The 14,530-nt window shown below is 55.8% G+C and overlaps 5 protein-coding genes across 5 annotated transcripts; 4 read left to right on the forward strand and 1 right to left on the reverse strand.

Moving 5' to 3' along the window:
• Nucleotides 1–652: 652 nt before the first annotated feature.
• CMQ_598 (arginine methyltransferase-interacting ring finger protein) lies at nucleotides 653–2,101 on the forward strand (the record flags this gene model as incomplete). The annotated part of the gene is made up of 1 exon (XM_014317677.1): nucleotides 653–2,101. The coding sequence occupies one exon, from the start codon at nucleotides 653–655 to the stop codon at nucleotides 2,099–2,101; it is 1,449 nt and encodes a 482-aa protein (XP_014173152.1).
• Nucleotides 2,102–4,402: 2,301 nt separating this feature from the next.
• CMQ_1727 (uncharacterized protein) lies at nucleotides 4,403–7,033 on the forward strand (the record flags this gene model as incomplete). The annotated part of the gene is made up of 1 exon (XM_014318806.1): nucleotides 4,403–7,033. One exon carries the CDS (start codon nucleotides 4,403–4,405, stop codon nucleotides 7,031–7,033), a length of 2,631 nt encoding a protein of 876 aa, XP_014174281.1.
• Nucleotides 7,034–8,964: 1,931 nt separating this feature from the next.
• On the forward strand, nucleotides 8,965–12,678 carry CMQ_438 (osmolarity two-component system protein sln1; the record flags this gene model as incomplete). Its single annotated transcript, XM_014317517.1, has 2 exons — nucleotides 8,965–11,786; nucleotides 11,868–12,678. The coding sequence occupies 2 exons, from the start codon at nucleotides 8,965–8,967 to the stop codon at nucleotides 12,676–12,678; spliced, it is 3,633 nt and encodes a 1,210-aa protein (XP_014172992.1).
• A 303-nt stretch (nucleotides 12,679–12,981) lies between these two features.
• CMQ_1062 (uncharacterized protein) lies at nucleotides 12,982–13,913 on the reverse strand (the record flags this gene model as incomplete). The annotated part of the gene is made up of 2 exons (XM_014318141.1): nucleotides 12,982–13,104; nucleotides 13,467–13,913. 2 exons carry the CDS (start codon nucleotides 13,911–13,913, stop codon nucleotides 12,982–12,984), a joined length of 570 nt encoding a protein of 189 aa, XP_014173616.1.
• CMQ_1205 (4-carboxymuconolactone decarboxylase family protein) lies at nucleotides 13,356–14,072 on the forward strand (the record flags this gene model as incomplete). The annotated part of the gene is made up of 3 exons (XM_014318284.1): nucleotides 13,356–13,877; nucleotides 13,931–13,976; nucleotides 14,032–14,072. 3 exons carry the CDS (start codon nucleotides 13,356–13,358, stop codon nucleotides 14,070–14,072), a joined length of 609 nt encoding a protein of 202 aa, XP_014173759.1.
• Between the last annotated feature and the right edge of the window lie 458 nt (nucleotides 14,073–14,530).

The raw sequence follows: 14,530 nt of genomic DNA on the forward strand, positions 1-14,530 counted from the left end.
TGCTGGTGTGGAAATTGACCTCAAATTTTAGTACGTCGTAGAGAGCAATGGGCTATCTGTTAAAATGCTGCGCCACGATACTCCCCATTTACGCTTACAAACACGTCAAGGCGAGGTATCGCCGCTGGGCCCGCTAGCTGGCATGCTGTGCGGAGTACGGAATACGGATTTGTCCATTCTCGCGAGACTCGGTGGGCGAACACATGGAAAAATGCGGGACTATGAGGCGAGTTTTGGCATAAAAGGCCTACAGTAGTCGCATCTGCCACCTGCATACGTACTCGGTATGCATACATCTAGATGAATGGTCACTTTGGCTGGTGCCTGGACTCCTCCTCTTCAGGCGGAGCAGGCCGCCCCGAACACCAACCGGCAACAACATTAATCCGACAGGGACAGAAATATCCTGCAATGTGAGCTTCTCCAAATTCTGCTAGCTTCCGCCGATCCCCCTGTATCGACCAATCCGAGTGGCCTTTTCTCCCATTCGAAAGGAACAGTGTGAGGACGTACGGAGTGCGAACACGAGATATTTCCCGACGCTTCATCATATAACTAATACCCACTAACTGACTAGGCGAGTGGAGAGCTCCTATTCGAAACAGGGAGCTCCAATATGTCCAGTCCTTGCTAGCCGCTCCCCCCCTTTAGAATGACCGAAACAAAGGTGCAGCTGACTAGAGGTCACGACCTTCCCCCCCAAAAGTCGGGCACTGAAGCCAACGCCGGTGTCGACATGTCCAATATAAACGCCATGGTACCCAAGCAAGGGGCAGAGTTGACTGTCAAGAAGTTTAATATAGAGTGGAAGTTTCCGCCACTGCCCCATCTGCAGCGTGCCTGCACTGAGGAAGCTGGCCTGGCAGGCATCGAGACTTGGTTCCTGTCGTTTATACAACTCAACTATCATGGCTGGCGCGTATTGTCATCTCACGAAAGCTTCCTGCTCGAGGCTTTCGGTATCACAATGAATCGCTGGCCTTCGGATGAGTGGGACGGCCGGCCCTCTAAAAGTCGGTTTAGGGAGATTCTGCGGGCCTTCTCCAGTAGGGAAGGCTCAAGCGAGAGGGTGAAGGAAATTTTGAGGCAAGGGCTCAATACACCAAATCACCCAATCCTCAGCATCCCATACCCCGAGGCTCAGAACCCTGAGCCGACCATGCCTGTCAGGGAGGTCGACGAATTACGCATGTACTTTCCCGGTGTGCCCGAAGACGCGACATTCTGCATATCGTGTTCATCTTACGGACACCGAGCGAAACAATGCCCAGCGAAAACATGCAAATTTTGCGGTGACAAGAGCGAGAACCATCTCACTCTTGGCTGTCCCAAATATAGAATATGCCAACAACATCAGCAGCCTGGGAATGACACAGCCGTGGGGGTGGATCGGGTGCCTGCAGACGGCAAGTCGGCGACGGAGCCCGAACCAAAAATCAGCTGTGCAATGTGCGGCTCCTGGGGCCATTCCATGGACAAATGCTCCCAGATTTGGTGCACGTATCTTCCATGTCCGAACAAAGCACGCAAGGTCAGAGAGCTGCCCGTCTTTTGTTATTACTGTGGCGAAGCTGCCCATTTCGGCGCAGATTGTGTGCTCAACTATGGAGAGCACTTGTCTGGCCGTCAGTATTCCCTGCAGGATGACATGTGGTCTTCCAAATACAGCGCTCTGTTCATTGACGAAACGAGCCCTAATTTTCCGATTGTCACACTAGATGCAATGGGGGCGGAGGTTGTTTCTGCAGGCCAGGAGGAGACAGATGCGGCATCTCGACAACCAACTCCTTGTCCGAAGAAGAAACGCAGCAAAAAGGATATCGATAGCAACGGTCAGGATAGAAAGAACCAGAAGGCGGCACAGCCCAAGACACAGACCCAACCTAAAAAGAAGACGAAGACGGGACCACCTGGACCACCAAAACCGTCGGACAAGGAGAAGCAAGCCCAGCCTCAATCCCAGCCTCAGTCTTTGCCTCATCCGCAACCTCAATCTCGACCTCAAACCCAAACCCAGTCCCAGACCCAAGCCAAGGAGAAGAGGAAGAAGCCCAGGGCGAAGAAACACGAGCGACAGGCAGTAGCAACTATCGAAAAATAGGATTGCGATATTTAGGAAGCTTGCTTGTCGGCGATTGTGACGTCTGCTGAGGAGAAGCATTTAAGAGGATGCAATCAGCAGTCTATGTTCCCCGAGTACGGAGGACATTGCTTTTTTTGTTTTTTTGTCAACTTAGAACATCTTACGGTGGTTTCTAATCCGAAGCGTGATTTGGTTTAGGTGGTGTGGAAACGACGAAGCATCAGCATAACATTAGACGCATGAGCTACTTAATATTGAATCAAGCGTATCGTTCAAACGGAACCGAATATTCGTATAAAGAACTACGAGGGGCGATATAGTCAAGCAACGAGTTGTGTCTTGTAAAGACCATTGGGTGTCATGTTTACGTTCCACCCTGCGTGTCCAGAGATGTTGTTGTTCGTCACGGACCGTTGAAATAAGACCGTTCGGCTTCCAGTCCTCCATTGCTGTTTTGCAATGGTTTGAAACAACTTTGGGGACGGGTTTGGTATGCATGGCTGCCATGACGTCGATCTCCCGGTAAGAGGACCATGAACCAGCTTGGAGCCAAACACGGATATGATAGACGCGGGGTTGTGGCTAATGTTCCGATCTGCAGAATTTCAGTCCTGGCTTGTTTTGAAATTGACGAGGTTGGCGCCAGGCACACATCCGTACCTGTAGACGTCCATCGATTGGTCGGGCTGGGTATGTACTCCGTACGTACAAACAAGTTCCTATGGCGTGCTGTAATTTTTCCATCTGCATCTGAGCTCCCATCGTTTGCGCCCCGCAAAATGCACAGTGTGTTCCTTGCATCGGCCTCCGGCTTTGGACAAGAGCAAGGTTGCCAACCGGCCGGCCAGCGCAAGTGATCTCCGGAGGCTCCGATGGCATCAGCAAGGCGCTTGTTTCCGATCTGAAAGCCCGTTTGCAGGCGAGGTTGCGACCGTATTTCGCAACGCACGCTGCAAGGTCAAAATACAGAAGTCTTGGCGTGTGAGCCAGACCAAAGACGCGCTAAAAGAAGGACCGCGCCGCGTCTACGTGTCAGTTTCCCGTCAAGTTGGCGTCTGTTCAGAGGCAGCCAATGAGTCCCTGCTGCAACCCTCCCCACCTTTAGTTCGAACCCCACCGCCAACTTGTTGAATGTCGACAGCGAACCGATTGAGGTTCCCTAGTCCGCCTGCATAGACGTGCATTGGCTCTGCTGCAACTGTTTGTTTAGCGGCGACACTACGAAGAGGGGACGGAGAGAGAGCCCGAACCGTTTACTGTCTGCCCAAGAGCAGCCACTAGCCAGTGAGAGGAGATGAAATGGAGAACACCGAGACAAGTCAGGTATTCAGCCAGGAGAGAGTTGGCCACTGTTTGGCGAATCGTGGCCGACAACACACATTGCTCATTTGAATAGGGTGGCAGGTACCCCGTACAGTATTCGAGGTGCCATCTCTCTGGTTATGCTTCTAATCTGGCCTTTTTCGGCCGTCTGCTACTGCAGGCCGACAGGCCACCTCTGCATACGAAAGTATGAACTGTAACGATGATAAGGTTCTCTTTTCCGAATGTAAAACGACCTGCAGGAGACGTGGGCCGAATGAGTCACTCATCAACCACTCAGCTTCTCCGCCGTCAACCATCAAGCGACACGACCTGCCGCACAACGACAAGGCTCTCTTAGCCCTGCAGATCACATGGGATAGGAACGAATCCGGCCCTCGTGGTGACTGTTCTATCCGCGCTCTTCCCCACTCAGCACCTGGTCCAGTCGTCTCGGGACCGCGTTCGTGGCGCGCAGAGGCTGTTGGGAACGGTTGTTTCTGCATGATCCCGACCAGAAAGAGCCAGAGCGAATATGGAGGGGAGGCTGGCGGACAGAAATGGGCGAAGAGGTGCTGCCCAGGCCTTTTTCGCGTCTTGTCCCGTCCCCGATCGCCCATTCGAGAAGTCCGGTATTAGTGGAAACTGGATGGGTGAAGGTAAGAGAACTACGTATAACACCAGGGCCGGATCTCTTCCCTCCCCTTCCTCTTTCTTATTCTTCTTTTTCTTGTTTGTTTCTGTTTCTATCTTCCACTCTAATATCACCTGTATTATCATATCCTCCGGAACCCATCTCCTGGCGAGAACACTGGTTCCTGATTCAAGTGAAGCCTCAACCCAGATCTTAAACATCAAAGTCTTAATAATATACCCTATCTGTGCCGTTCAGTGCTTTTTTATTGATTGACCATTTGTCCATCTATCTGTTTCATCCCAATCGTGTCAATCAAAGGACTGCATCAGTCTAAAGAGGAGTCCCAGAAGAGTGTCCGGCCGCATCGTCATGATACAGACATGGCTTCCACAACACAAACATTCTACTGTCTCTGGCAGGACGAGCGCATCCGGGAGACGCTCTTTGAGCTGCTCGACAAGAACGACATCAGCGCCGTCCGGTCGGCCAACTCAGCCTGCTGCAACCTCGTCACCCGACGCCTCTTCTTGCGCACCCATTTGACCTTCACGGCCAACACATTCACCAAGCCAAGCCGAGTGCAAGCCCTCTCGCGCATCGGCCACCATGTCGAGCATCTCACCTTCTACCTTCCGCACTCGGACGCCACCTTTCTGCCGCCACTCCTCCATCCTCTGACTGGCCGTGAGATCAGCTTTCTCTACACGCCACACACATCCATGGCGTCGGTGCTGACGCGCCCAAAGTACGGCAATCCGGGACTGGGTGATGTCCTGACCCAGCAGTATCCGCCGCTCTTCCACGCGGCGACCAACGTGCCCTCCTTTCTCAATGCCATGAAGCACCTGCCCAACATGCGGCACCTGACCATCCGCTGTCCCGGCCAGGACCCCAAGGAGCGCTACCGCCGCGACATTGTGGACTACGCCCTGATCAGCCTGCGCATCTCGCTGGAGCGAGCTCCGTTGCTCAAGCTGTCTAAGCTCTCGCTGTCGGGAGTCCACCCGGCTGCCTTCAACTATCTGCGCCACGTGCCCGGCTTCGGAGCCATGCCATCGGCCGCCCGTCGCTGGCGCCAGATCCGCAAGCTGTACGTCTCTGTCGATGCCTGGGACTTTTATGGGCCGTCGCCCGGGCTCGACCAGCTCAAGATCATCGACGACTACATCCGCCACATGGCTCCGCAGCTGGAGAAGTTCTCCTTCACCTGGCTTGGGGACGATGGTAGCGCTGAAACGGGCGGACGCAAGGGTCCCTGTCCTATCGCGCTCTCGGGTGATGCGCTCCTTGCGGCGCGACGCGAGGGCCCCAAGAAGCTGTTCAACGAGGTGACTAGCCCGATGTCACCACTCCCTCCAGCGCCACATCGGGAGCCCATGCACTTCCCGCGCCTGCGCTGCTTAACTCTGCGCAACACCACCATGCGCACACCACAGTTGTTCGATCTGGTCGAGCGGCACAAATGTTCTATCCGCGAGTTTAACTGCGAAAACGTCTCACTGGTGGATGGTGGCAGCTGGGAGGAGGCGTTTGCACCGCTCTTGAGCCAGGTCAACAGTCGTGGCAGCAACATTTGGCAGCACAACGGTCACAATGGCAGCAGTCACATAGAAATCGACGGCAGCAGCGGCAGTGGAAGACGAAATGCCTCTCCGGCTCAATCGAACTTCCGGGAGAGCTTGCACTTGATCAATGAGTCCTCCTCGGGACCCCCATCATCAGCGTCCTCCACTGTTACTTACGGGCCATGTGCAGTGGCATCGCCGGATGACAAACAGATACCATCCCCGTCAGCCGCTGTGGACGCTGTATCTCGTGACCTGCTTGAAATGAGCACTGCTGATTTGCAGAGCTATCTCAGTATTGGTTCGGGCCAGTCATTCGTGGTAGAACAGCCACGGCCAAAGGTGTCGGTCCCAGATGCAGATGAGTATCCCATTTGGATGACGCCTCCGCCTACGATTGAAGAAGAGGACGAAGAGTATGAAGATGAACTGCTCAAGGAAGAAGAAGGCGTCAGAGAAGACGAAGAGAAGGAAGAGAAAGAAGTCCCTACCTCGGATATAGCAGCCCCCCACGAAGCCGGCCTCACATTCACAACCCAGCTCAAAAGAAAACATGAACGGCGACGACATAGACGACACCAAGAAGGCAATAGCAGCGAGGCCGGGACCGAAGGGCGCCGATCACGGTCCAAATCTCACGGCCGCCAACACCACCACAGCCACAGTGACAGCAAGGGTACCACAACTGACCGCGAGGCCAAGTCAAAGAGAAGCCGTTCACAGTCACGCAAACGTGAACGCAGCCGGAAGGATGCATTTGTGTCTCGGAGCACAACAACCACGACGCCACCACTGCCTCGGGCCATGCCCATCCATCCCTTTGCCCACCGCATGCCGCCACCACAACCCCGACCGAAACGTGTGGGCCAGCTTGACCACAGCTGCAACAGCGACGACGACGTATTTGGGCCGCAGGCACCGGGACCTCCAGCAGCAGCGCATACGCTGTCCGTCGCATCCGCACAGGTTGCGCCGCTCAACATCTCGGCGCCCGCTGTGGCAGCCGATCCCGAGCCAGTGCTGCTCCGGCCAGCCGTGTACGACCCGTTCACAGCAGCCAGCCCGGGTGCAGCGAGCTCGTTCTACAGCATCATGAGCGCGGACTCGGAGGCGCAGCGGCGACAGAACCAGCTGATGATGGCCGAGGATGCCGATGCGCGGTCGTCGGCGCTCAAAAAGGCCAAGGAGGCGGTGCTGTTGAAGCTGAGCCGCGAGTTCAACCGGCGGATTGGCCGAGAGACGGCGCAGATGGCGGCTGCAGCAATGTCGGCGTCAGTGCGATCGGATCTGGCGGCAGCCCCGATGGCATCGTCGACTTCATCGTCGCTGCTGAGCAGTCTGCGCTGGCGTGAACGGCTGTTTGGCGACTCGTTGGCGATATCGTCGCAACATCACAGCATGGAGAGCAACTCGGCCGTGGTCCCGCTAATATTCAGTCGGGCATAAAACGATCGGCCGAGACGTAACATTACGAAGCATGACTCATGATCGGACGAGGTGAATGGATCAGAGCTGGACGGGGGTGGGACGGCTTTTATTTTGCTTCATTCCACTTATTCTACTTTTTGCTGTGACACTTTGACTTTTAAAAGTATCAAATTTCTCTTCCCATGCTTGATGGATCACACCTTCTTAGTCAGGCAAGAAGACATTAAACCGTTTCCTCTCCACTATTCCGTACATAGTATTGTGCATGCAGCTGGCGAGCCTTACTCATCGTCAGCTCACCGGCTGTATGGAATGCCGCGCAATTTGCGGTGATGCATGCATACCTATGATGAGGTTGATTCCTTTGTACGCTCCTTCGCGTCAGCCATCCCAGGGGCGTCGTTCATCAAACCTGCCAGTGTACAAGTATATCGCGCACCTAGATGCCTACGGACTCCCCTGGCTGCATGCCGTGCCCTTTTGCCTCTTTGTAGCTAATGGCTGTCGCGGTTCTATGAGGTAAACATGGGAACATATTTATTCCGTTCCTACGGACAGCAGGAGCTGCCCATTCTGACCTCCACAGCGTCTCGACCCCACATGGTTGTCTCATCCTCGCCGATATGATAGGTATGTCTCGCTTAGCTCGTGCTCTGACAATCCCTGTCTTAGCCCAGTCTAGCCCGTTCGATGGGGGCCTCGACTCTTATTAAACCGTCGAGCCAATCGACAAAACTGTGGGATAAGCTGCCACCGAAGCCGAGCACGAGCTGTTAGGTCTGTGTACTGATCGCCTGCCGTTCTCTCGATGCTCCTTCATTGTTCTTCGCTCCTTGCCTCTGTACGGTTGCCGTCTTTTGATCAAGTACGGCACGGGCTTTCAGGATACTTTCCGATCCTGCCTTTTGAACTGGCGAGGACTGAGCAGCAGAGCAGCACGCGGCACCCGCATCTTGCCTTACGATAATACGTGGAGAACGGGCGGAGAAAGGCCGGGAAGACGCATCCGTCAAGTCGAATCGGATTTCAGCCAGGTTAGTTGCGTGTGTATACCTTGTTATGCCACCCCTTCGGGAAGTGAGGTGGCATCGAAAGCTGGAAGAAGGGTTGCTTTGTCGTTCAGCTTTTGCCGCTCTGTCTTCACTACTCCTGCCTCCGGTTTCTACTGAGCGAACACGCCAAGCGCCCCGGAAGGCGCTGCCAAGACGCCGCAGATTGCCGACGACAAAGAAAAAGATCCATCATCGGGGGGGATAAACACTGGTGCCGAATACGAGCCAATGTCGTTGGACCAGATGAGAGAAACGTTACCATCGTGCTGACAGCGGATTTCCACAGCCTCCCCTACAGATCTTTTGGCAGACTTTCGGTTCGCGTCTTGCCTTCCTTGCTGCAATCAAAAGGCTGGAGCTGGACAGCCTAGCGAAGTGATAGCAATTGCGAATACGGAGTTTGTTGATGCAAATGCCAATACGGAGTACATTGTCCCCATCTCCACCCCTTCGCTATCGGATCTACGGCGATTTGTTCTCCCTCGAAAAGCTGGTGCGACCCTTTCCTGCCCGACGGACCCCAGCTGCCAGTCACCCTTAATCGACGTCTATCTACAACGACATTCCTTTTAGCCCCTTTTGCATGGACGGGTCGCCATCTTTGGCTCTTTTTCGCGACCCGAGCGAGATACTTGCACTTTGTCCAGCTCAGCTCAGCCCAGCATCAGCATCAACATTGGCATCAGCTCCAGCATACCATCAGCATACGTCGTACATCGCTTTCGGCGCCAGCACCAGCCAGCGGTGGCCATTCATTTCCGAGGAGCACGTGGCATCAGGCCATCAAGGACAACGGGTCAGAATCGAACAGTTCGGAAAAGTCTCCACTCGACTGTTCCCCACGACATGCAGGTGCAACGAGCTCGACCGGCAAGTTCGTCGTTGTAGAGCGGCGCAATGAGGGTCGCTATCCGCGAGCAGCTCGCCGTGCTCGTCGTCTTTGCCGTTCTCGTCGCCTTGGCTGTCGTGTCCATCCCGACATGGGTTTTTGTGAACCGTTTTGTCGGCGACGTGGAGTCCAGCAGCCTGTCGCTGACAGCGTCGCTCAAAGCCGCGCGCGTCTCGTCGGAGATCGACCTGGTGCAGACGACCTGCGAGAACCTGGCCTCTCGCATTCTCATCCAGCAGTCGCTCGTGAACTTCTACCAGGGCAACCACTCCGACAGCAACTGGAGTGATGCCGAGGCCGACATGCAGAGTGCTCTCAGCGTTTCGGGCTTCACGAACATCTACCAGGGCCGACTCTATTCTCGCAATACGTCCGGCTCCACGAACGGTCTCCTCAATGTCACAGGACAGGGTGTCTCCATAGAGCTGCCATACGCTTCGCCAAACGGCTCCGACGTCTACCTTGGCGATCCGGACTTTGGCTATCCGTACGATCTATACCCCAACATCACATACGATGACACCGGCATGCGCAGTTCTGTCGACAACACCACCGACAACTTTGTTGCGTACGCCTTCCCGAATGTTCGGCTGACGAACAACGGCGGCCTGCTCTTGGGCCCGCTAATCATCAACTCCAGCTTCGCTCTGATCTCGTTGACGGTGCCGATCCGCCAGAACAGCAACCAGGGTTTCATCCTCGGATACATGACGCTCATCGCCTCAGCCACCACTCTTATTGACATCCAGGAGTCGAACGAGGGTCTGGGCAAGACGGGCGTCGTGCTGTTCGTCGGGCCAAACACGGTGTGGAATAGGTTCAACGCCTCGTACCAGCCAAGCAACAACACTTACGTACCGGCTAGCAAAGTTAAGTACGGCGAAGTGGATGTGCAGTTCATCCTGCTGCCGCTAGCAGCAGCCTCCGGCCCCAACCGCCACTCACAGCACGACTATGGCGACGGGACATTCTCGCGTACCTTCAGGCTGGGCTCGTATCCAGCTGTACTTGACGCCTTTTCTACCCGGACCGACTCGGTCAACAATGCCAGTGCCACGCTGTCGACAACGAATGAGCAGGGCTACCATGTGGCTGTTGGCGTCGCTCGGCCCCAATCCACGCTCGTCAGCTGGGCCGTTGTGGTCGAGCAAGACCACAAGGAAGCGTATGCGACCGTCAGGACTCTGCGAAAGATTCTGCTGGGCTGCGTCTTTGGCACCGCCGGCCTGGTCATGATCCTCACTGTGCCGTGCGCACATCTGAGCGTGAAGCCCATTCGCCAGCTCAAGTATGCCACCGAAAAGTCCATTGCGCCCCCCGGGTACACGGACGAGGACGAAGCGCCAAGCTCTGCGACGCGGTCTACGCGCTCACGTCTCTCCGAGAAGGACTGGTTTACTCGGATATGCCGCATAGCCGGGCTAGACAAGAAGCCAGCTGCAGTTTTTTCTACCACGAAAGAAGGCAGGGCAGACCATGAACATGACGGCCATACGATTTTCAAGATTCCAGGAAAAGTCCCAGAGCACAAGCACTTTATCACGGACGAACTGACTGAACTCACCAGCACGTTCAATGCTATGAGCGAGGAGCTGTTCAAGCAGTACGAGTCTCTTGATGAGAAGGTGGCCGAGCGCACGCGCGAGCTAGAAATCAGCAAGAAGGCGGCTGAGGCGGCTAACGAGAGCAAAACGCTGTTTATAGCCAACATCTCGCACGAACTCAAGACGCCCCTGAACGGGATCATGGGCATGTGTGCGGTGTGCATGGAGGAGGACGACATCTCCCGCATCAAGCAGTCGCTCAAGACGCTGTACAAGTCGGGTGACTTGCTGCTGCACTTGCTTGAGGATCTGCTCAGCTTTTCCAAGAATCAGATTGGGCACCAGGTCAGCCTGGAGGAGCGCGAGTTCCGGCTGGGCGACGTCCGGTCTCAGGTCCTGTCCATCTTTGACAAGCAGGTCCGTGAGGGCAAAATAGTCTTCTCGGTCAACTACGTCAGTTTTGACCCGTATGAGCTGATGTCGGCAGCAGGAGAGGCGGCAGAGGGCACGGCTGTGGCCACGGATGGTGCGGCCCGCACAACGATGGGGAAGACGTCTGAGCGCAGCGGCACAGACCCGCAGCTTCCTGCGCTCGGTCCTCCTGGCACTGGGCGGCTGAAGGATATGTGCCTATGGGGTGACCAGCAGCGGATTCTGCAGGTGATTATCAACCTGGTCAGCAACAGCCTCAAGTTCACGCCCCACGGGGGTAAAGTGGACGTGCGGATCCGCTGCATTGGCGAGGCCGATCTAGGCGGTGACGATAGCCGAACATCATCCTTCTCCAAGTCAGGCTCGCATCGTGGGGGTCGATCTCGTCTTCGGCTAGGAGGTTCGTCGGTGCAGTCGAGCAACTCCCGAAGTAACAGCAACAACAACAGCGGCGCCGTCTCGACGTCAACACTGACCGCGGCAACATACAAGGGCACGACATCAGGCACAGCGCTGTCGATCAACCCGCTCGACCCCAAGGCAGTGCCTACGACGTTTGTCAGCGTGCACGAGCGGTCACCGACACCGCCGCCAGCAGGTGCCAAGACGTACATGTTTGAGTTTGAGATTCAGGACACCGGTCCTGGGATCGCGCCACAGATGCAGGAGAAGGTGTTTGAGCCGTTTGTGCAGGGTGACCTGGGGCTGAGCAAGAAGTTTGGCGGCACAGGACTCGGACTCAGCATCTGCCAGCAGCTGGCGACTCTTATGGGTGGCACGATCACGCTGAAGAGCACGGTTGGGGTCGGTTCCATCTTCACGATGCGGATTCCGCTCAAATACGTGAAGGAGCGGTAAGTGAGAACAGGCGAGGAGGACAAATGAGAGAGGAGAGAGGAGAGGCGAGAGAACATGCAATACTGACAAATTTACAGAGCGTCGAGCACTGCGTCGAGCAGCATGAAGTCGCGGCCAGCCAGCGTCAGCTCTGTGGACTGCGACAGCCGGCGCAACTCGTTGCTCAAGGCAGCGGGAGCGGAATCGTCCAAGGCCAAGCAGGCGCCGATGCTGGACAAGCAGGCGCGGCTGGTGGGTTTGAGTCAGCCGTTTTTCATGGCCAACACGGTGCATCATCCGGTGCAGAGCGCAAAGGACCAGATGGCAGCGATCGACAAGGTGCTCGCCAGCAAGGCGAAGAGCCAGGACCGAGTGCGGGTTCTGGTGGCGGACGACAACTCGACCAACGTGGAGGTGGTGAGCCGAATGCTGAAGCTGGAAGACATTTACAACGTGACGATAGCCAAGGACGGACAGGAGGCGTACGACCTGGTCAAGGCCAACATGGAGAAGAACCAGATGTTTGACGTGATCTTCATGGACATCCAGATGCCGAATCTGGACGGGCTGCAGAGCACGCGGCTGATCCGACAGATGGGCTATTCGGCGCCGATTGTGGCTCTGACAGCCTTTTCGGAGGAGAGCAATGTCAAAGAGTGCATGGAGTCGGGGATGAACGAGTTTCTCAGCAAGCCGATCCGACGGCCAGCGCTCAAGCAGGTGCTGCAAAAATTTGCCACGATTCCGGAAGAGCCGGAGACAGCATCGCTGATGAGGAATGGGACGCCCGAGAAGGCCAAGCCGCCAGAGGGACTCTCGATCGAAACACTGGACGCTGTGCAGGAGCCAGACGGGGAGCCAGAAGGGCAAAAGGCCACTCCGATACAGAACGGCCGAGCGCAGGCCTAGCGATGGCGAATGCCACATCACCAGAAGCAGCAACAGCAGCAGTGGGGGAATACGCCTGATGCCCAGGAAAGAACTGGGTGCGGCCTTGATACGATGCATGCAACGACGGCTCTGTTGCGGTCCTACCGGGATAAGCAGGGCTTTCCTAAACGGAGTTGGATGGGTAGATACATGATTGGATATCTGTTCACTTGGGACCATGGAAGGGCAAAACTAAGACGCTGTACAACGAGATACAGGCGCGAAGCCGGCGTTTGCATTTGCTTTTGAAATTACACTACATCTTGATAATATGTCTATAATTTATTTGTTCTCAATGCTGCTGACTACTGCTAGACGGTATTCTTTCAAGGCGTTAGCGGGGAAGGCGCGACCGCCGCAAAGATAGCCGAAGATCGGCGGAGGAGCTTCGGCAAGTGCGGCGGGCTAGAGTTTTTCCCCAGATTTATAGCTCCCGGAGGGGTTGTTTGGCCTCATCTTCAGGCTTTCAGAAGGTGATTCGGGTTGAATCGGGATTGTCCGAGTGCATTCAGGTTCGATTGGATTTCCTTTAGGGCTGCCCAGGGTCATTTCGTTTCATTTTGGTCTTTCGGAGCTTTCCTTTAGCATTCTCGTCAGATTCTCCACCTCGCTTCATCCTCTCATCTTCTCGTCGTCATCTTCTCACAACACCGACGATGCGGATTCCCTACGTGCCCAACCCGCCCGAGCCGACGACGGCCGAGGACGCGGCCATTGTGGCCCGCATTGCTGCCCGCCGGGCGCCGCGGCCGCTGCAACCGCTGGACCTGGCGCTGCTGCACGCGCCCGCCGTCGCCGATGGCTGGAACGCCTTTCTGGGGGCGGTGCGCACGAAGACGACGGCTCTGGCAGCTGACCTGCGCGAGCTCGCCGTAAGTCGCGTCGCCGTCGTCAACCATGCCTGGTACGAATGGGGCCACCACGCCCCGCTGGCCGCTCAGGCCGGCGTCTCGGCCGCCGGCCTCGACGTGGCCAAGCTCGATGGCCCCCTCTCGCTCGACCGCCACGATGAGCTGCTTGCAACGCCCGCCGGCCAGCCCGCTCCCCTCTCCGAGACCCAGTGGGCCGTGCTCGTCTACACGGACGAGATGACCCGCAGCGTCACCGTCGCCGACGCTACCTTTGCCCGGCTGCGCGAGCTCTTCGACGAACGCCAGATCGTCGAACTCACCGCCGTAGTACGTCTCCGCCTCTCCTCCCATGTCCTGCTCCATTCGTCTGACTGTGCTAGATCGCCTGCTACAACTGCGTGAGCCGGTTCTTGGTCGCTCTGGATGGTACGTCACAGTATACGCATAGTCCCCCTCCCTTGCACCCAAACTGACAGATTAGTTGGCGAGAGGAACGGCACCGGTCCGGACGCAACACACTGAGAGGTAGCAAGCACTTGTTTGAACGAGGGTTAGATGGTATTTGTGGTGGCTGCGCATCAGGGCGGCTGCCAGACAATTAGATAGGGCTATATACACGACCAGGAAATGCAATTGAAAATAACATCAACCGATATACAGGAGAAATATGGAGCAAGGGAATGGGGTATCTTTTTTTTTTGTTCAGTGGCTGAAGTCCTGGCAAACCCCTTCCTTCGTGCATTGCGGATAGAAATTACGCAAAGGTCGGAAGAGAAGGGGGTAAGAGAGAATGAATATGCAGCTTGGGCTAGCTGGCATTGTACTGGAAAAGAGGGTGGAACAGAAGAGAAAGATTTCGTGGACACGGCCAATGTTTGTGCAGACGTAAGTGGGCATATGCAGGTGTATGGAGGCGTAATTGGGCGTAGATAGGCGTATGCAGACGTAGACTTCTGGAGCGTGTCGTTCGGCCCGAGATT

The sequence above is a fragment of the Grosmannia clavigera genome (assembly GCF_000143105.1).
Source record: "Grosmannia clavigera kw1407 unplaced genomic scaffold GCSC_140, whole genome shotgun sequence".
NCBI classification, from domain to species: domain Eukaryota; kingdom Fungi; phylum Ascomycota; class Sordariomycetes; order Ophiostomatales; family Ophiostomataceae; genus Leptographium; species Leptographium clavigerum.